Source organism: Oncorhynchus keta, unplaced genomic scaffold (genome assembly GCF_023373465.1).
Source record: "Oncorhynchus keta strain PuntledgeMale-10-30-2019 unplaced genomic scaffold, Oket_V2 Un_scaffold_3531_pilon_pilon, whole genome shotgun sequence".
Classification (NCBI taxonomy): domain Eukaryota; kingdom Metazoa; phylum Chordata; class Actinopteri; order Salmoniformes; family Salmonidae; genus Oncorhynchus; species Oncorhynchus keta.
In genome coordinates, this window is record NW_026290920.1 from 835,735 (window position 1) to 856,136 (window position 20,402).

The 20,402-nt window shown below is 45.7% G+C and overlaps 1 protein-coding gene across 1 annotated transcript in view; it reads left to right on the forward strand.

Moving 5' to 3' along the window:
* LOC118381887 (inositol hexakisphosphate and diphosphoinositol-pentakisphosphate kinase 2-like) overlaps positions 1-20,402 on the forward strand; it is a 46,665-nt gene that overhangs the window by 14,358 nt on the left and 11,905 nt on the right. Inside the window, 23 exon segments of the mRNA XM_052515955.1 lie at positions 468-622; positions 5,224-5,325; positions 5,446-5,607; positions 6,184-6,305; positions 7,192-7,293; positions 7,566-7,652; positions 8,108-8,127; positions 8,130-8,182; positions 9,119-9,231; positions 9,777-9,862; positions 10,519-10,566; positions 10,569-10,643; positions 10,731-10,852; positions 10,937-11,119; positions 12,055-12,196; positions 12,699-12,922; positions 13,299-13,426; positions 13,678-13,792; positions 13,902-14,009; positions 14,088-14,204; positions 14,713-14,853; positions 15,188-15,281; positions 19,629-19,754. Of these exon segments, the coding sequence (XP_052371915.1) occupies positions 468-622; positions 5,224-5,325; positions 5,446-5,607; positions 6,184-6,305; positions 7,192-7,293; positions 7,566-7,652; positions 8,108-8,127; positions 8,130-8,182; positions 9,119-9,231; positions 9,777-9,862; positions 10,519-10,566; positions 10,569-10,643; positions 10,731-10,852; positions 10,937-11,119; positions 12,055-12,196; positions 12,699-12,922; positions 13,299-13,426; positions 13,678-13,792; positions 13,902-14,009; positions 14,088-14,204; positions 14,713-14,853; positions 15,188-15,281; positions 19,629-19,754 (2,625 nt within the window).

The window sequence follows — 20,402 nt, forward strand, 5'->3', positions numbered from 1 at the left end:
AGAGTAAACATGTGACCAGCTGTTAGTTTCTAACATTAGGACTCTGATTTCCTCAGGGAATTCAGTCTGCTTCATGTTTTGTTTGCTTGCCATGATACTTTGAGAGTTTTGATAAAACAACACTATTCAGTGTATGAGGGCATGGTTGTACGGACTGTCAATGGGATACTAACACATGTAATTGTCTGTTTTTGAAACTGGGGCTATAATGTACAGGTTCAACTGGTTGAATCCTACTATTTGCAGTTGAAAGGGCTGACCATCGTCTGAATATGACGATGAACTGACAATATGCACCTGGTTCGTATTCACTACAAACTGAATGGAAGAAGTGGACCGAAACTAGAAGGGGCTACCTGAACTTGTCCAAAAAAACACATTTTCTTTGTATAATGTTTTCTGTTGCAAAACATTTAGCTGCGGTGTGCACTAATAAATACAACTTTGTATTGGTGTGTCTTCCCCAGAGTGTAACCTGGTCGAGGGAGAAGACCATGTGGAGGTGAATGGGGAGGTGTTCCCTAAACCCTTTGTGGAGAAACCCGTCTGTGCTGAAGACCACAACGTCTACATCTACTACCCCACCTCAGCGGGAGGAGGAAGCCAGCGCCTTTTCAGAAAGGTCACATTCTGATCCCTAAGCCGTTAAACCCTTAAAAAATGACCCCAATACGTTCCTCTGTCTAACCCACATGGGAAAGCACCTGGGGTAGCTTTTTGACCAGGCTTCTTTCTCCCTCACACTTCCTCTCCTCCCTCAGCCCCAACCGAAGAGTTTCTCATAGCCATAATAGCACTTATTCTAAAGCACATTAAGGGTACTTAAATCGGTGAAGCCACACCAGGCACTCACTCTGCCTGGGCTCATCAACCAGGCAGGAACACGATGACATTAGAGCTGTGTCGACACTTGACATGCAACCTCTGCTATCAGATTACGAAAGGCAGGTGGTTGTGTGGTCAGATTGCGTTCAGATCTGGCTGACCACTTCAGGAGTTGGTCAGGGATGTATTGTGTGTGGATTTCTCCTCAGTCTGGATGCAATCAGGCTACCGAAGCGCATACAGTGGGCAACGTCATCAGCAGTCTGCCCATAGGTCTCCAGAAATGGTGTGTTTTTGGAGCGAGAGGCACCTTTTTTCATTCAACATGGGAGGAAATGCATTCTTAGCATGTGAGGAACGTGTTTGCTGGCTTCAAATGCTAGCCAGCTAGCTTATTTAGAAAACATATTTTTGGTTTGGCTAGAGTTATGTTAACCACCTTGCAATCCCTTTAATGTTGCTTTCTGGCTAGTTAGAGGTGTTGAAGGAATTCTAAATTCCTCTGTTTTATTTCCCAATCAAAATTAAGCACTCTGTCAATGCATTAGAAGGGTTTGTAAGACCCTATATTTTATAAGAATGGACAGAGCCCCGGTCTTAAAAGTCAGGTAACAATGTCTCATTCAAGAGAGTACTAAGTTCATACACATTTTGCCACAGGTTATAAACTGAAAATGACGTCAGCGTTTTCTAAATGTTCCGTCTCTTCTTGACACTGGTAGAAAGGCTCTATAGATCTCAAGCCTTCCCTCCTTGCCTAGAGCCAAGGTCAGTCAGTGTAGATTTAGCATTCTAGACAGTCTGGAGATAGTCCGTCCCTGCCATCTGGAGATAGTTCATTCATTTGTACAAAGGAACAGACCGTCATTGTACTAAACTCCTGACGACATTATATTCAATACTGAGAGCAACAGAGAAAATTCATACATGTACAGTAACATAAGTATTTAAATTCATCCTGATTGAAATGTATACATAATTAGTCATTATAGATAAAAAAAATTCCCTTAACAAGACGTTAGCTACAGTAGTTGGCTACTGCCTATCCAGTTGTTGTTATCAGATTTAGCCGGTTCCACAGTTTGCAGAATGCATACATGCATTTGAATATTACGTGGGAAAAGGGAATCCAGACACAATGTGGACACGGTAGACACATTTAAATGTAGGTCTAGAATTCCATGGTCAGAACTCTAATCAGAATACAAAAGCTGCATGAACTGTCAAGTGTAGACACGGCCTAGGTTTTATCTAGTCTCGTCCCAAATGGCACCCTATTCCCAATATAGTGCGACACTTATGACCAGAGCCCAATGGGCCCCTGTAGTGCACTACATAGGGAAGCAGGGTGCCATTTGTGATGCAGACCTCCTATTCTAACAGTGGGAGGAGAACAACCATCACTTTACTACAACAGTATTTTCAAAGGAAGAAAAGGAACCTGTTATTTTCTGATCTGACGGATGGTCCGGATTCAGATATCACCTGTTATGCTACTGCCAGTAGGGTATAACACACACCGTGCATTCGGAAAGTATTCAGACCCCTTGACTTTTACCACATTTTGTTATTTTGCAACCATATTCTAAAATGGATTAAATACTTTTTTCCCCCATCAATCTACACACTGCCCCATAATGACATAGTGAAAACAGGTTTTTAGACATTTTTGCAAATGTATAAAAAAAGATGCTTTATTTACAAGTATGCAGACCCTTTGCTATAAGACTTGTGGTGCATCCTGTTTCTGATGATCATCCATGAGATATCTCTAAAACTTGATTGGAGTCCACCTGTCGTAAATTCCATTTATTGGACATGATTTGGAAAGGCACACGCCTGTCTATACAAGGTCCTACAGTTGACAGTACATGTCAGAGCAAAAGCTTAGCCATTAGGTTGAAGGAATTGTTCGTAGAGCTCCGAGGTAGGATTGTTTCAAGGCACAGATCTGGGGAAGGGTACCTAAACATTTCTGGATGAAGTTTGGAACCACCAAGACTATTCCTAGAGCTGGCTGCCCGGCCAAACTTAGCAATCGGGGGAGAAGGGTCTTGGTCAGGGAGGTGACCAAGAACCTGATGGTCACTCTGACAGAGCTCCAGAGTTCCTCTGTGTAGATGGGAGAACCTTCCAGAAGGACAACCATTTCTGCAGCACTCCACCAATCAGGTAATTATGGTAGAGTGGCTAGATGGAAGCCACTCCTCAGTAAAAGGCACATGACAGCCCGCATGGAGTTTGCCAAAAGGCACCTAAATGACTCTGAACATGAGAAACAAGATTGAACTCTTTGGCCTGAGTGCCAAGTGTCACGTCTGTAGGAAACCTGGCACCATCCCTACGGTAAAGTATGGTGGTAGCAGCATCATGCTGTGGGGATGTTTTTCAGTGGCAAGGACTGGGAGTCTGGTCAGGATCGAGGGAAAGATGAACGGAGCAAAGTACAGAGATCCTTGATGAAAATCTTCTCCAGAGTGCTTAGGACCTCAGACTGGGGCAAAGGTTCACCTTCCAACAGGACAAAGACCCTAAGCACAAAGCCAGGAGAGACCTGAAAATAGCTGTGTAGCAACGCTCCCCATCCAACCTGACAGAGCTTGAGAAGATCTGCAGAGAAACTGGAGAAACTCTCCAAATACTGGTGTGCCGGTATAACCTAGCATGCTATCAGTTACCATAGACTTCCAGTCATTGTGCTAAAACTATTTTGGTAATGTTAGCAAGTTCCTTCAAAATGCATGCAGAGAATGTTTTTTCATCCAAAAGTTCATCTGAAAAAGGGCTTCATTGCAATCTTGTAGCATCATACCCAATAAGACTCTAGGCTGTTCGCTGCCAAAGGAATTTCAACAAAGTACTGAGTAAAGGGTCTGAATACTTATGCAATTGTGATATTTCATTAATTTTTTTTTTTTTTATTATTAAACTTTTTTTTCTTTGTCATTATGGGGTATTGTGTGCAGATGAGGGGAATTTTTTTTTAAATCTATTTTTAGAATGAAGCTGTTACCTAAGAGAACGTGGAAAAGTCAAGGGGTCTGAATACTTTCCGAATGCACTGTAGATGATAGAACTAAAGGTCATGTAAAGATGGTTTTTTTTTTGTGTCTTGGTCATAACATTCTTAAAGGGGTACTTCAAGATTTTGGCATAGACTTTTAGTCATTGTGCTAATGCTAGTCTCTTGAATGTCCTTCATACTTGATGTAGAGACTTAAAAATGGTATCCATGAGTTCATCTGACTCTGGGGAATTAGATAAAGGGTTTCATTAGTCCCTCAGTTGTTTTAAATACTTCCTGAACTGTGATACTTTCAGTCAACTATTATGTTTTCTATATCTAGCTATATTCTATTGGGCTGTTTCCCAGACACAGATTAAGCCTAGTCCTGGACTAAAAAGCAAGCACTTTTTAATCCAAGGATGTATTCACTAGGAATGAAACGGAACCAAGCCGACTGGAATGGAACGAAACTGGGATGGACCAACCTTTAGTTTCAAAACATCGTCCGACACTTTGCTACGGTGTGCAACTAATGAAATCACCCCAGGACTAGGTTTCGTCTGGGAAATTTCCCGATAGAATATAGCTATCGTGTTTGGCTCTATATGTTCCATATTCTATTTGTATGTGTTTAACTGTACATACCAGTTGCTTGATTATGACAACTGCCAGGCCTACCTCCTGCTCTATTAACAGGCTCTGAGGTGAAACGTCATCTAGGTACAGATCTTGGATCAACTCCCCAATCATAACCTTAACCATTAGTCGGGAAAAATGCAAAACTGACCCAAGATCAGCGTATTCACCAGCGTATTTACAATATTAATAGTAATACATAGTCCTCCAAATATACAACAACAAATTGAAATTATTTTTGATTCAGCCTGTTTTATTCGGTGTAATCTCACCTCACATTCTCAGAGGGCTTTTGGGACTTTCATAAAACGGACCAATGTTTTTTGTAAGGATTTATAACCATTCGATCCCAATAGCTGATTTTATTTTATCACACACATTATTAGCATCCCAGTCGACTGTAGTAAGCTGCTCTGTGTTCTTCCTCTGAAATGGAATAGATCATAAGCGATGTGCAACACTGTCTACTGATGAATGAACCCTAGTCTGTTTCTTTTGACTCTGGTTACAGTAGAGTAGTATGGTGGACGTTCATTCAGTCCTAATGTAATCCTATCGTGTGAAGAGCAGCGTTTCCCAAGTGTTTAGTCCACCTGGCGCCTGTTGGTGGGTGGTTTTATTCTGCGTTGTAGAATGATTGGTCTGTTTAGTTGGTGGTTCACACCAACAGCTTTCAGTTGATCAGAGCTTGGGAACCACTGCTGTAGACACTATGTAGTTCTCCCAGTTCTGACGCTGTTGCCTCTGTCCTGTAGATCGGGAGCCGGAGCAGTGTGTACTCACCAGAGAGCAACGTGAGGAAGACTGGCTCCTATATCTACGAAGAGTTCATGCCAACGGACGGGACGGACGTTAAGGTGTGTGTTATGCGATTGTCAGTCTGTATTTCTGTTTCTGTCTGTATCTATGCATGTTTGTTTATTTGTTTTATGCGAGTGCACTGTGTGTAGTAAATCTCCATGTGTATGTGTCCTCAGGTGTATACGGTGGGGCCTGACTATGCCCACGCTGAGGCCAGGAAGTCTCCTGCCCTGGATGGGAAGGTGGAGAGAGACAGCGAGGGGAAGGAGATCCGCTACCCCGTCATGCTCACCGCCATGGAGAAACTAGTGGCCCGCAAGGTCTGCCTGGCATTCAAGGTCAGTTATGGCTCAGTTGGTTGTGGGTTCGATTCCCACGTGGTGCTGAATAGATTGCCACATTATACTGAATAGCCGATAGGTGTGAACTATTTGCTGCTCTGGATAAAATCTACATCAAGTGCCTCTGGCTAGGGGCTATGGGTCAACGTGGTCATTGATTTGCCCCTCTTCTATTTAATGAGCTGGTACACAGTTCAGACCTGGGTTCAAATGCTATTTTAGATACCCTATCTGTGCTTGCCTGTTGCAATGGAACCAATAGAAAAGTGCAAACCCCACCCACCTAGCACCCCAGGCAGGCTAAAGAAAGCACTTAAACTGTTTGAACCCAGGTCTGACGTACTGTAGCTCCAGGCAGCCTGTTGAGTGCACTCTCAACTTGATCGATCACTTTGATAAGGGAAGTGACAAGAGAAAACAGAACGGAGGCTGAGGTCATATAAAGGAGAATCCACAAATACAGACCCTCAATAAGTACATTTTCCCCCTCTTACCCTGATTTGATATTCTTGATAATGCCACCCCCAATTACACTACACGTCATTCCTATCTGACTGTCTTTTCCCCCTGCAGCAAACCGTGTGTGGCTTTGACCTTCTCCGAGCCAACGGTCACTCCTACGTCTGCGACGTCAACGGCTTCAGCTTCGTCAAGAACTCCATGAAGTACTACGACGACTGTGCCAAGATCCTGGGGTACGATGTGCCAGAGGGCTATTTCGGTCATATTGTGTTTTCATAGGGTTACATTATGCCAGGGCTATGCTGGTTCTGCCTCCTGGTCCAACAGGGGCATAGTGTTCTGCCTCCTGGTCCAACAGGGGCATAGTGTTCTGCCTCCTGGTCCAACAGGGGCATAGTGTTCTGCCTCCTGGTCCAACAGGGGCATAGTGTTCTGCCTCCTGGTCCAACAGGGGCATAGTGTTCTGCCTCCTGGTCCAACAGGGGCATAGTGTTCTGCCTACTGGTCCAACAGGGGCATAGTGTTCTGCCTACTGGTCCAACAGGGGCATAGTGTTCTGCCTCCTGGTCCAACAGGGGCAGACTGCAGATCCACCCCTGCTGTAGCACAACTGATTAGACTAATTATGGTTTTTGTTGAAGACTGGTTATTCGAGATTAGTGTTGGTGCTGGTTTGTAAATTAACCTGGCACCCTCCAGGATCAAGGTTGCCCCCCCCCCTCTTCTGTAAGCCAATAACAACTAGTCCAGATCAGCAGAAACTGATTAAAGGTAGCCTAGGGTGTTGTTTGGGACAGCTGATCCTGAATCATTTCAAGTTTTTATTTTTAGCAGACGCTCTTGTCCAGAGCGACATGTAGTTAGTGAATTCATCTTAAGATAGCTAGGTGGAACAACCACATTTCAGTCATAGTAAGAACATGTTTCCTCAATAAAGTAGCATTCAGCAATGTCAGTGGGGAAACAAATGGTACTACAGATGACTTGCTATTATTATCTCACTAGTTACATAGAAGTTAATAATCTGTCAGAAGATCCAGATGTTGGTAAATGTTGACTGTATGTTAACCATAATGTATTTCTATGATGTGAACTGTTTCCTTGTCTTGTCCTCTGCAGTAATATAGTGATGAGGGAGCTAGCTCCTCAGTTCCACATCCCCTGGTCCATCCCTACTGAGGCTGAGGACATCCCCATTGTCCCAACCACATCTGGCACCATGTGAGTCTTACACACACAGACTAGTATGTTAGTGCATATGATCAGTAAAACGTTGCCAAGACAAACTTGTAGGCGCAATAACTTTGAGGTAGAAAAATGTACAGTTTTACTGTAGCCACAACATCAAAACCACTGCTGTCTCAATGATAACTGGCTTCACTGTGAAGTTTCTGCTTATTTAGACATACCAGTGATGGGGTAAAAGTCATTACCCCGACCTACCATCATTGTTCACTCATATTCCTTTTTACTGTCACATTCCCTCCAATCAGGATGGAGTTACGCTGTGTCATCGCAATAATCCGCCACGGAGACCGAACTCCTAAGCAAAAGATGAAGATGGAAGTGCGGAATCCCATGTGAGTTCTTTGGTAACCCTGTATGTAAAGTCTAGGTGCAATGCCTTAGATGTCATGATCGTCAAGGACCCCTTCATTGTGTTTAACATTTTTAATTGAACCTTTATTTAACTCTTAAATCTTTAAACCGTGTCATATTAATCCTGACAAATTACCAGTCATTAAGTTTCATGACATCCACTGTTCCATGAGGACTCGGCAGGTAGCCTATTGGCCATTAACCGAAACGTCGCTGGTTCGAATCCCAAACAAACTAGATTTTAACAAATCTGCCGACGTGCCCTTGAGCAAGGCACCTAACCCTGATTGCTCATGTAAGTCGCTCTGGATAAGAGCATCTGCTAAATAACTAAAATGTAAATATACAAAATAAGTGACTTGATCTATATATATATTTATTTATTTATTTTTTACTACATTTGGTATAAAATACAATGTCTTTCTCTCTTCAATAGGTTTTTTGAATTGTTTGACAAATACGGGGTTACAAGACAGGGAAATTGAAGCTGAAGAAGCCAAAACAACTGCAGGTAACTAAATAGAATGAGCGACCAACAAAGCCACACGAGAAGAGGGCATTATCGTTTCAGTACAAAGGCCTTTCTGGTCTTGAAAGGCTTTTGTACTGGAAGGTTGATATTATACAAACTATATCCTCTTTCCTTGTTTCTTCTATAGTATGTAGCCCTTTAGGGGATATACTTCACTTTTGATCTTTGTTATTTTACTCACTTCAGCCAAGTAATAAATCAATTCCTGTCACATGTTTGTGTGAATCACATTTTACATGGCTGACTTTACTTAACTTTTTAACTTTACTTGTCCATGTGTTTGTTAACCACGAGACTGGAAATAATTTCCTCCTTGGAGGAGGACAATGCGCATGGAAAGTGGATTAGTGTGCGTCACATTTTGGTCAAATGGAAACACAACTGTGGCCACTTGTCATTTTTGGAAACGTGTTACGGTAGCTTGCGCATGAGTGTAGGAGGGATTGTTAGCCAGATGTATTATTTACAGTTAACTTACTTACAGATGCGGTCAAATATATTGGCACTCTTGCATGATTCACTTTCTTCTAAAATCTTAATTTTAATTTTTGTTTACATGTGTGTTTGATTAACAACTGCATAGGACCAAGAAGAAAACAATTGTAAATTGTGATTTTTCTCTTCATTTGACTACATCTGTACTTAGTAAGATATAACTAACTTGGCTAAATGTGGGTTGAAACAATTCACTTACTTAGTTAGCCATCGCACCGCTCTTTGATCGCAAATGTATCAATTCCTGTGTGTTATATGGTCAAAGCTGTATGTAGGAATCCCATTTGACACAGCTAATTTCAACTGTCCATTTTGTTTGTGTAAACCACAAGACTGTTAAAAAAAATTCCTCAAAGTAATACATTCTATTCCATCTCTCTGATGGCTTTGTCATTTTGTCCATTTCCTTTGTGTGGTTAGGAGGTACTGGACATAGCTCGGCAACTGTTGCTAGAACTGGGTGATGGAAGAGAAGACTGTGAGATCGAAGAGAAGAAATCCAAACTGGAGCAGCTGAAGACCGTTCTGGAGATGTGAGTGACATGTCTAACTAGGCCAACGTGTTATTAGGCACAAAATCTCACCTGGGGCTTCTTGACTTCCTGGGCCATTGTAGTTCTATCGAAATGTTATCAAAACTAGATTGTGGAAAAATATGAACTGGACAACGCACATAATGTCCAGTTTTGTCTGTGCAATCACAATGCTGTAAAGTAGTGTATGGAACCTGTAGGTTAGACCAATCAGATGTAATTCTTAGAAATTTGAAAGATTGAGGAAGAGTGAATCAGTTCTCTTTGAACTGGTAACTAGTTTATGATAATGACAAATGATCTACAAGCAGCCAGAACAAAGTTGAGGCTGTTAAAAAAAAATGTCAGTGACTAACTGGTTCTGCATTCAACAACACTATCATTGCGTAGTCCTTGATTTCCAGGCACGTTTTAGCTAGCTAGACAATGGCAAGTTGGCTGAAGCAGAAACAGACTGACATCCAGGCTATTCAATGCATGATTGACTGAACATGGACAGTCATAACACATGGTTCTCCCTTTTTTTCTATTCCTGTCTTTTCCAGGTATGGCCACTTTTCTGGGATCAACAGAAAAGTGCAGATCACCTACCTGCCCCACGGGCAGCCCAAAACATCCAGCGAGGAGGAAGGTAGGAAGCAGAAAACGGAGGAAGCATTTCACCTCTACTGCTTAGATCATAAGGGGGCAGCTTTCCCCCAGCCACCAGCACCATGTACTATATGTCTGAGTTGCATTTGTGGAAAAAGTGTTCCATCGTAAAACGTCCCTTACGCGCCAAGCCTCCAGCAAGCATCAGTGTCTTATGGTAGCCAGATATCACTTGACATACCAGCAAATAAACACTGGTCTCTAGTAAGAGCTGGGTATCAGTTTCTCCTCACATGAACACATCAAATTGCGACTCTACTCCAGTTCGTAACCATTGTTTCTCTATCTAGCGCTAGATGTTTGAGCCCTGCATGACACAAACACTGTCGGTATTGCCAATTAGTGAGTTTTATCACAGAGTGGTAGGTAGGTTATCTGTAGTTACTTTTGCGTAATCTTCATTTTTTTCATTTTTGTAACAAATGCTTTGTGTGCTAATTTGTAACAAAAGTGTTTTCAATTTCAAACTGTGCTATCAGTGATAGGAATTGTATTAAATGCCTGAGTACAATACGTACTGGTCTCCAACCAAACTCGCCTTCACACACAGTTAAAGCCAGCCTGGGCATTCAATTGAGGTTTTACGATACGTAGGATTGAATTGATTGCTAGTTAAGCTGATGTGGTGTTCCACAGACACACGTAAGGAGTGCCCTTCTCTGCTGCTGGTGTTGAAGTGGGGAGGGAGCTGACCCCAGCAGGCAGGGTACAGGCTGAAGAGCTGGGCAGGGCCTTCCGCTGCATGTACCCCGGAGGACAAGGTGAGAGACACACACACACACACACCAAAACACTGTTGCCAACTATGTTCACTGAAAAAAACATCTGATCATTGTCTGTCGTTCTAGGAGACTATGCTGGGTTCCCTGGCTGCGGGTTGCTACGGTTACACAGCACGTACCGACACGACCTCAAGATCTATGCGTCTGACGAGGGCAGAGTGCAGATGACTGCCGCAGCTTTCGCCAAGGTAACCATTAAGCGTCACAGGGGTCAGAGGTTAGAGGTCAAAGCTCTTTGTGTAAATGTGTTTACCTGAGTGTTTGCCTGGCAGGGTCTGCTGGCCTTAGAGGGAGAGTTGACGCCCATCCTTGTGCAGATGGTGAAGAGTGCCAACATGAACGGCCTGCTGGACAACGACAGCGACTCGCTTAGCGGCTGCCAGCACCGCGTCAAGGCCCGTCTCCACGAGATCATGCAGAAAGACCAGGAGTTCACAGAGGAGGACTACGATAGGGTAATTGATTTTATTGAATTCCTGCTCAGCCAATCACCAAGTGCAACCGACCTGGGTAGTGTTCAGGGCACACCGTAGCAAAACTTGTGTGATGCAAAACAAAAACAGGCTTGTAGATAGTACCTGCCCTTTCACTCCGCTTCGGGAAGTTTTCATTGGTTTTGTGCCTCAGGTATCAAACTCGGGTCTTCTGTGTGCCCTAGCCTAAGCATTAGCTTGGGGAGCTAACATGAGTCTTATAATATATAATAATATATGCCATTTAGCAGACGCTTTTATCCAAAGCGACTTACAGTCATGTGTGCATACATTCTACGTATGGGTGGTCCCGGGGATCGAACCCACTACCCTGGCGTTACAAGCGCCATGCTCTACCAACTGAGCTACAGAAGGACCACACTTATCAGGCCTAGGCATTAACTTGGGGTGCTGACATGACTCTTATCAGGAAAGCATAGGTAGATCACCATACTTACATCCATTACAGACACAAGCTGTGAAAAAGAAATAGGCATTGTTACAAAGGCTAAAGTAAATCTAGCCTCCGGAAGGGCTTAATCCTAATGAGGTTTGCAAGCGGAACAAACTCCCTTTTCCACAAATCCTTTCTGAAGCTTTTAGTTTCCTTTTTAATGCGTCTTACTGAATGGGAAGGGACAGAAGCTAGGCTAAATCAAGCTGGAGCTAGGCTAAATCAAGCTGGAGCTAGGCTAAATCAAGCTGGAGCTAGGCTAAATCATACGTGAGTGAGATGATGTATAGAAACTAGTAATTGCTACAGGAGGGTGGAAATTGTTCTGTTATTGCTCTGCTCTTTGATCATTCTGGGCTTTGTAATTGGTTGTAATGAAAGCAAAGTGGATTTAGATGTTTTAAGCTGTTCATTATTGCATAATGTTCTTTAGCGAGTTGTGTGTGTCCATCCGTCCATCCAGCTGGCCCCTACAGGTGCATCCTCTGTGGTTAACTCTATGAGAATTGTGGAGAACCCTGTGGTGACATGTGACCAGGTCTACACACTCATCCAGAGTCTCACCTCCCAGATACGCAAGAGACTAGAGGACCCCAAATCTGCAGGTACACCCTTATGTTAACATAGTATAGCACTGTGATGGTGTTATTTCAGCTCAGTACAATGTTGAACGCTAACCATACATTGGCAATCAATACAGCACAAGGCGAGGTGGATCTGCTGCTACTCTCTGTTATCATCTATGCATAGTCACTTTAATAACTCTACCTACATGTACATATTACCTTGACTAACCGGTGCCCCCGCACCTTGACTCTGTACCAGTACGCCCCTGTATATAGTTTCGCTATTGTTATTTTTCTGCTGCTCTTTAATTACTTTTTTATTTCTTATTTGCTTTTTTATTTTTTTTAACTGTGTTGTTGGTTCGGAACTCGTCAGTAAGCATTTCACTGTAAGGTCTACCTACACCTGTTGTATTCGATGCATGTGACTAATACAATTTGATTTGATCTGTACCAATCCCAGACTACTGTGTTTCTCCTACCTGCCCTCTACTTCCTCTTCTCCTCCATCTCCTTTTCTTCCTCTCCTCCTGACCGTCAGACCTGCAGCTGTACCACAGTGAGACTCTGGAGCTGATGCTGCAGCGCTGGTCCAAGCTGGAGCGGGACTTCCGGATGAAGAGCGGCCGCTACGACATCAGCAAGATCCCGGATATCTACGACTGCGTGAAGTATGACGTGCAGCACAACGCCACGCTGGGCCTGGAGGACACACTGGAGCTGTTCAGGCTGTCCCGAGCCCTCGCCGACATCATCATACCACAGGTGAGGGAGGGAGGAAAGGAGGGGTGGATGGATGGAATGGAGAGTGGATAGATGGAGTGGAGAGAACTGGGTGGGAGGGTGGGTGCATGGATGTTTGGAAAGATGGATGGATACTCTGCAGCTGTTCAGATTGTCACACGCCCTCGCTGATATTATCATACCACAGATGAGAGAGGGAGAGTTGGGTGGGTCAGTTGTAAGCAGTAGATGGATACTCTGGAACAGGCTGTCAGAGGCTCTGGCTGACATCCTCATACCTACTGTTGATGGATACCAGTCACTGTTTATATACTCCCAGACTTTGTATATAGCAACGCTCTGACCACTGTGTGTCTTAGGCAGGGAGTAATTCTCACGACTTGTGTATTCTCCTCAGGAATACGGCATTAACAAAGTGGAGAAGCTGGACATAGCGTATGCCTACTGCCTACCTCTGGTCAAGAAGATCCAGCTGGACCTCCAGAGGACCCATGAGGATGAGTCAGTCAACAAACTCCATCCACTGTGAGTCTTGACTCGCAGGGCAGCAATAGTCAAGTTGCACCTAGATGCTGATTTAAGGTCAGTTGCGTTTCCTCTCTCTGAATGGTTAAGATTTGGAAAGGGTGAGCTGATCCTAGATCTGCATCTAAAGGCAACTGCAACATGAAGTTGTAGCTCAGTCAATTATGTCCCACATATGTCTTTGTTCAAACGGTCCATGTTTGACGGCAACTTAAATAAAACATTGATGTTCTGTTTCTCTGGCGACTCAGGTACTCTCGAGGAGTGATGTCACCAGGTCGCCACGTGCGGACACGTCTGTACTTCACCAGCGAGAGTCACGTCCATTCTCTACTCAGCACCTTCCGCTACGGAGGCCTGCTCGACGTAAGCACACAACTACCACAGAGGAACTACGGTTACCTAGAACTACATTTCCCTGAACAACAGCAACAGAACTACATTTGATCCAATAATTGGTGTGTGTGTGTGACAGGAGGAGAAGGATCAGCAGTGGAAGCGGGCGATGGACTACCTTGGTGCCGTTTCTGAACTCAACTACATGACCCAGATAGTTATCATGCTGTATGAGGACAACAACAAGGTAGTGGTGTGTGTTTCTGTAGTAGGTGTGTGTCTGTTTCCCTTTCTTTCACTAAGCCCTCTCTGTGCTGTCCCTCAGGACCCGTCGTCAGAGGAGCGTTTCCATGTGGAGCTTCACTTCAGCCCTGGGGTCAAAGGTTGCGAGGAGGAGGAGAAAGCACCAATGGGCTTCGGCTTCCGTCCCGCTTCCGCAGAGGTAAGGGTTTAATGTCTGGTCCTAATGTTAATCTAATAGTTTGTTTTCACATAAGCAAAGTCACTACCCTGGTTTGGTTTTGAGGCATTTCTGAGAATTCTACAAAATATTTTATGGTTTAACAAGAACTGAAAATAACAGTTTCACGGTGCAATTTGCAAGATGTACATTCTACATGACTTAGCAAGCTAGCTTGTTTACAACGGGCAGAAGTTTAACGCTACTCTGGCTGCTGTGTCACAAAGCCTGGTACTCTGGTCCTGGATCTTGAACCCACCACTCTGGCAGGTCCAGGATTCATTCAACTAAGGTTTGTTTGAGTTTAACACATGCTTTATAGCGTGGATCAGGGTACCAAACAATCTAGCTTCCGGATCATACAGGGAAATGTGAAAGTGCCCATAGTGGTACATCAATGCCCTGTGAAGTGTGGGTATGGTATGTTGTGTTTTTTAAATGTGTTGTGTGCACGCACCCCATGTCTGTGGCACCCTTCTTCCTGGTTCAGAATGATCAGAAACAGACAGACCCTGGCAGCTTGGAGGATCTATCACGTGACGAGCCCGACCGGGCCCTACCACTCTCTGAGCCAATGGGCATCCACCGGAGATCCCCTCTGATTCGCAACCGCAAGACTGGGTCTATGGAGGTAAAATCTCACACACACACACACACAACCTTCTATTGTCAATAAAGCCAGCGGTAGGAGTAGTTGTAGTGATGGTAGCAGCAGCAGTGAAAGATGAGTCCAGGATTGCAAGCGTCTTTTGACTATAGAGATATACTATAAGACTTTTGTGTTCCGTGAGTTAGGATGCATCCATAAGCCAGGGCTTTCCTGCTGTGTTGTTGCTCTGAGTTACTTGTCTGTTTGGCAGAGGTCACATGTGGTCCTTCAGTCTGGCAGCCAGTGATGGAGATCTGTGTATGGTGTCAAATGCTCTGAATTGGCTCCTTACCATATAATGTGTGTGTCACCCCAGGTCCTGTCGGAGACGTCTTCATCCAAAGCAGGCAGCTACCGTCTCTTCCCCTCCTGCTCTCGCCAGTCCCCTGAGATGAAGCAGAGTGGTCTAGGTGGGTGTCTCCTTCCTCTCTGCTCCCTAACACGCTCAGATCTAGGATTAGTTTCCCCTTCCCCAATCCTAGCCTTAACCGTTAGTGGGGGGAATGCAAAATGAACCTAAGAGCAGCGTCTAAGGGCAACTACCCAATCCTTCCCTTTCACTGTAGCTATGGCAACTGTGTTTACCTATATCACCCCAACTGTCATTAAAACCTATGGTGGTAGAGGGAGGGGTGGCATTGGTGCGCTCACTGTCGATTTCTGATAGAACCTGGAGTTAGATACTGTGCTAGAGGCCTAGCTAGGTTCTAGTCCTGTGTATCTCAGTTTGTAGAGCATGGCGCTTGAAACGCTAGTGTTGTGGGTTTGATTGCCACGGGGGACCGGTATGAAAATGTATGCACTCACTACTGCTCTGGATAAGAGTGTCTGCTAAATTACTAAAATGTCAAATGTACTATGGACAATAGTACAGGCCGAGCTAGGCACATACGGACCATGCTAGAGGCCGAGCTAGGCACATACGGACCATGCTAGAGGCCGAGCTAGGCACATGCGGACCATGCTAGAGGCCGAGCTAGGCACATGCGGACCATGCTAGAGGCCGAGCTAGGCACATGCGGACCATGCTAGAGGCCGAGCTAGGCACATGCGGACCATGCTAGAGGCCGAGCTAGGCACATGCGGACCATGCTAGAGGCCGAGCTAGGCACATGCGGACCATGCTAGAGGCCGAGCTAGGCACATGCGGACCATGCTAGAGGCCGAGCTAGGCACATGCGGACCATGCTAGAGGCCGAGCTAGGCACATGCGGACCATGCTAGAGGCCGAGCTAGGCACATGCGGACCATGCTAGAGGCCGAGCTAGGCACATGCGGACCATGCTAGAGGCCGAGCTAGGCACATGCGGACCATGCTAGAGGCCGAGCTAGGCACATGCGGACCATGCTAGAGGCCGAGCTAGGCACATGCGGACCATGCTAGAGGCCGAGCTAGGCACATGCGGACCATGCTAGCACAGGCCGAGCTAGGCACATGCGGACCATGCTAGAGGCCGAGCTAGGCACATGCGGACCATGCTAGAGGCCGAGCTAGGCACATGCGGACCATGCTAGAGGCCGAGCTAGGCACATGCGGACCATGCTAGAGGCCGAGCTAGGCACATGCGGACCATGCTAGAGGCCGAGCTAGGCACATGCGGACCATGCTAGAGGCCGAGCTAGGCACATGCGGACCATGCTAGAGGCCGAGCTAGGCACATGCGGACCATGCTAGAGGCCGAGCTAGGCACATGCGGACCATGCTAGAGGCCGAGCTAGGCACATGCGGACCATGCTAGAGGCCGAGCTAGGCACATGCGGACCATGCTAGAGAGGCCGAGCTAGGCACATGCGGACCATGCTGCGGACCATGCTAGAGGCCGAGCTAGGCACATGCGGACCATGCTAGAGGCCGAGCTAGGCACATGCGGACCATGCTAGAGGCCGAGCTAGGCACATGCGGACCATGCTAGAGGCCGAGCTAGGCACATGCGGACCATGCTAGAGAGGCCGAGCTAGGCACATGCGGACCATGCTAGAGAGGCCGAGCTAGGCACATGCGGACCATGCTAGAGAGGCCGAGCTAGGCACATGCGGACCATGCTAGAGAGGCCGAGCTAGGCACATGCGGACCATGCTAGAGAGGCCGAGCTAGGCACATGCGGACCATGCTAGAGAGGCCGAGCTAGGCACATGCGGACCATGCTAGAGAGGCCGAGCTAGGCACATGCGGACCATGCTAGAGAGGCCGAGCTAGGCACATGCGGACCATGCTAGAGAGGCCTAGCTAGGCACATGCGGACCATGCTAGAGATGCCTAGCTAGGCACATGCGGACCATGCTAGAGATGCCTAGCTAGGCACATACGGACCATGCTAGAGATGCCTAGCTAGGCACATACGGACCATGCTAGAGATGCCTAGCTAGGCACATACGGACCATGCTAGAGATGCCTAGCTAGGCACATACGGACCATGCTAGAGATGCCTAGCTAGGCACATGCGGACCATGCTAGAGATGCCTAGCTAGGCACATGCGGACCATGCTGGAGGCAGGCCTAGCTACTGTAGGCACATGCGGACCATGCTCGAGATGCCTAGCTAGGCACATACGGACCATGCTAGAGACTGTAGGCACATGCGGACCATGCTGGAGGCAGGCCTAGCTACTGTAGGCACATGCGGACCATGCTGGAGGCAGGCCTAGCTACTGTAGGCACATGCGGACCATGCTGGAGGCAGGCCTAGCTACTGTAGGCACATGCGGACCATGCTGGAGGCAGGCCTAGCTACTGTAGGCACATGCGGACCATGCTCGAGATGCCTAGCTAGGCACATACGGACCATGCTAGAGATGCCTAGCTAGGCACATACGGACCATGCTAGAGATGCCTAGCTAGGCACATACGGACCATGCTAGAGATGCCTAGCTAGGCACATGCGGACCATGCTGGAGGCAGGCCTAGCTACTGTAGGCACATGCGGACCATGCTGGAGGCAGGCCTAGCTACTGTAGGCACATGCGGACCATGCTGTAGGCAGGCCTAGCTACTGTAGGCACATGCGGACCATGCTCGAGGCAGGCCTAGCTACTGTAGGCACATGCGGACCATGCTGGAGGCAGGCCTAGCTACTGTAGGCACATGCGGACCATGCTCGAGGCAGGCCTAGCTACTGTAGGCACATGCGGACCATGCTCGAGGCAGGCCTAGCTACTGTAGGCACATGCGGACCATGCTCGAGGCCTATTCAAGTGGTAGCCAGGTTTTCGGTTTTAAGATTGTAGGGATGTGTAGTTATCTTGTCACTGATTTTCTTTTTCTTTTTTTTAATCAGAGTTTTGGTAAAAATGTATATTTTTATGATTAACCATCCTAATGACAATTCTTTTGAGTTTCCAAGTGCATCTACTCACATTTTGGATTTTCTAACAATTGAGAAACTTACTTTGAACTTACTGGTTTGAATGCTAATATTAGCTTCATAACATTGAATCAGCTGGGCCACGGTCATGAACACCATATTAGGAAGGAATAGGGTTCCATTTGCTCAATGGTGTTTTCCTGCTTTTTGAATGGAGGTCAAAGATTTTAAAAACTGATTGAATGGCTATTTTTACCAGGTAGGCACCAGCAACTTAAGTAAATAAATTACACACAAACAAGAATCACTTGCCTCCAACAAAATTAATTAGAATTGTGTAATTTAGGCCAGGCCATAATTATTTATTTTACAAAAGAAGACAATTAGATTTTTCACTTCAAAGTAAAATGATGTGTAAACCAAACAAATACACGTGTGCACAAAAAATGTCAACTTATTTTATAAGAAATAGTGAAGCGTGCAAAGCTGGCGTTATATTCGATCGCGTCTGTGTAACTAGGAAGTGACGTACCGACTTAAACCCATTTCACACCACTCATCTGAGCCAAGCTGAGCCATGCTGGCCTGGTTACGCACCCACCATAGTTGTTGGAACTGTGCTGGAAAGGATCATGTGAAAATCACAATCTAAATATAATGATAATATTCCATTTGGCAGATTATTTTATCCAAGGTGACTTACAGTACAGTGAGTGCCTCCATTTCTTATGCGTGTGAGTGATACCTTTAGGAATTGATCCTACGACCTTGACATAGCTAGCGTCACTCTCTTACCAGCTGAACCACATATTATCAGAGCCAGTAAGGTCTGGTCAGAGCGCTATTGTGAAAAGGGTATTAAATAAGCCTAGTGGCTCATAATAAGTCTATTTACAGTAGTTCCCTTGGCCTTGCATAGGTTAGGAGTCGGGATGTTGAATGACCTTGGTATGGGGAGTCATGTGACTACTACACCTGGGTTCAAACACTATTTGAAATCTTGCAAATACTTGTGGTGTTAGCTCTAGTCTACCTAGAGTGAGTGCCAGATGGTTGTATTTATACATTTAAAAAAAAATGTAATCTTTATTTAACTAGGCAAGTCAGTTAAGAACAAATTCTTATTTACAACGACGTCCTCGGAACAGTGCCTTGTTTGGGGGTAGAACGACAAATCTTTACCTTGTTAGCTCAGGGATTCAATCTATCAACCTTTGGTTACTGGCCCAATGCTCTAACCACTAGGCTACCTGCCGCCCACGGTTTCCACTTTAAAAAACTGTTCAGTTGGTTCCTTTGCGCCAGACAAGCTCAACAAGCCCAGATACCGTATTTGATAGGATTTCAACCCAGGTCTGCTAAGTACCTCTCTCCCCTCATGCTAACTGAGTCAGAGCATTGTTTGAATAACTGCATGTTGTGTTGTGGTGACTAAATCCCCCACCCCTCCCACAGGATCTCAGTGTGCAGGACTCTTCAGCACCACTGTCCTGGGAGGCTCCTCTAGCGCCCCCAACCTGCAGGACTACGCACGCACACACCGGAAAAAGTTCTCCTCAGGCAGCCTGTCCTATAAAGACGGTATGTGGCCAAGATCCTGTTTCTAATTCCTCTAGCCTAGAGAGACACACTGTTTCTAATTCCTCTAGCCTAGAGAGACACACTGTTTCTAATTCCTCTAGCCTAGAGAGACACACTGTGGATGGGTATTGTTAGACCTGGGGTGGGCAACCCTGGTCCTGCATACCCTGTGGCTATCTAGGACCATGGTTGTCTAACCCTGCATTAGACTGCTGGTCACCAGACCTCCATACCATCCCTCACATTGCATAGTCGCACACCAAGCAGGGAAGGTTTCCCTTCATGCTTGTAATGCACCTTGGTGCTTTTCACGCTACTGAGCTGAACCATACTGAGCCAAACTAAGCTGAGCTGGCCTGGTCACATCCACCGTAGTTGCTGGAACCATGCTGTTAAGGAGAAATATGAAAATAAATTATCCAAGCCAGCACAGTTCGGGTCGGCACGATAGTGTGAAAATGGTAATTTCTAGCCAGTAGCCAAGTTGTCTTGCCAAGACCACGATGTAGCCTGCATTGATACACGTAGAAACAGTGTGGCACCCAGGTTAAGGAGCTTTGACATTTTTGGAATATGGAACATACGTTTGTCAGTTGACGATGGCATTTCTTCCTTAGACTAGCAAAGCACAAAGCCTGAAAAGAACAA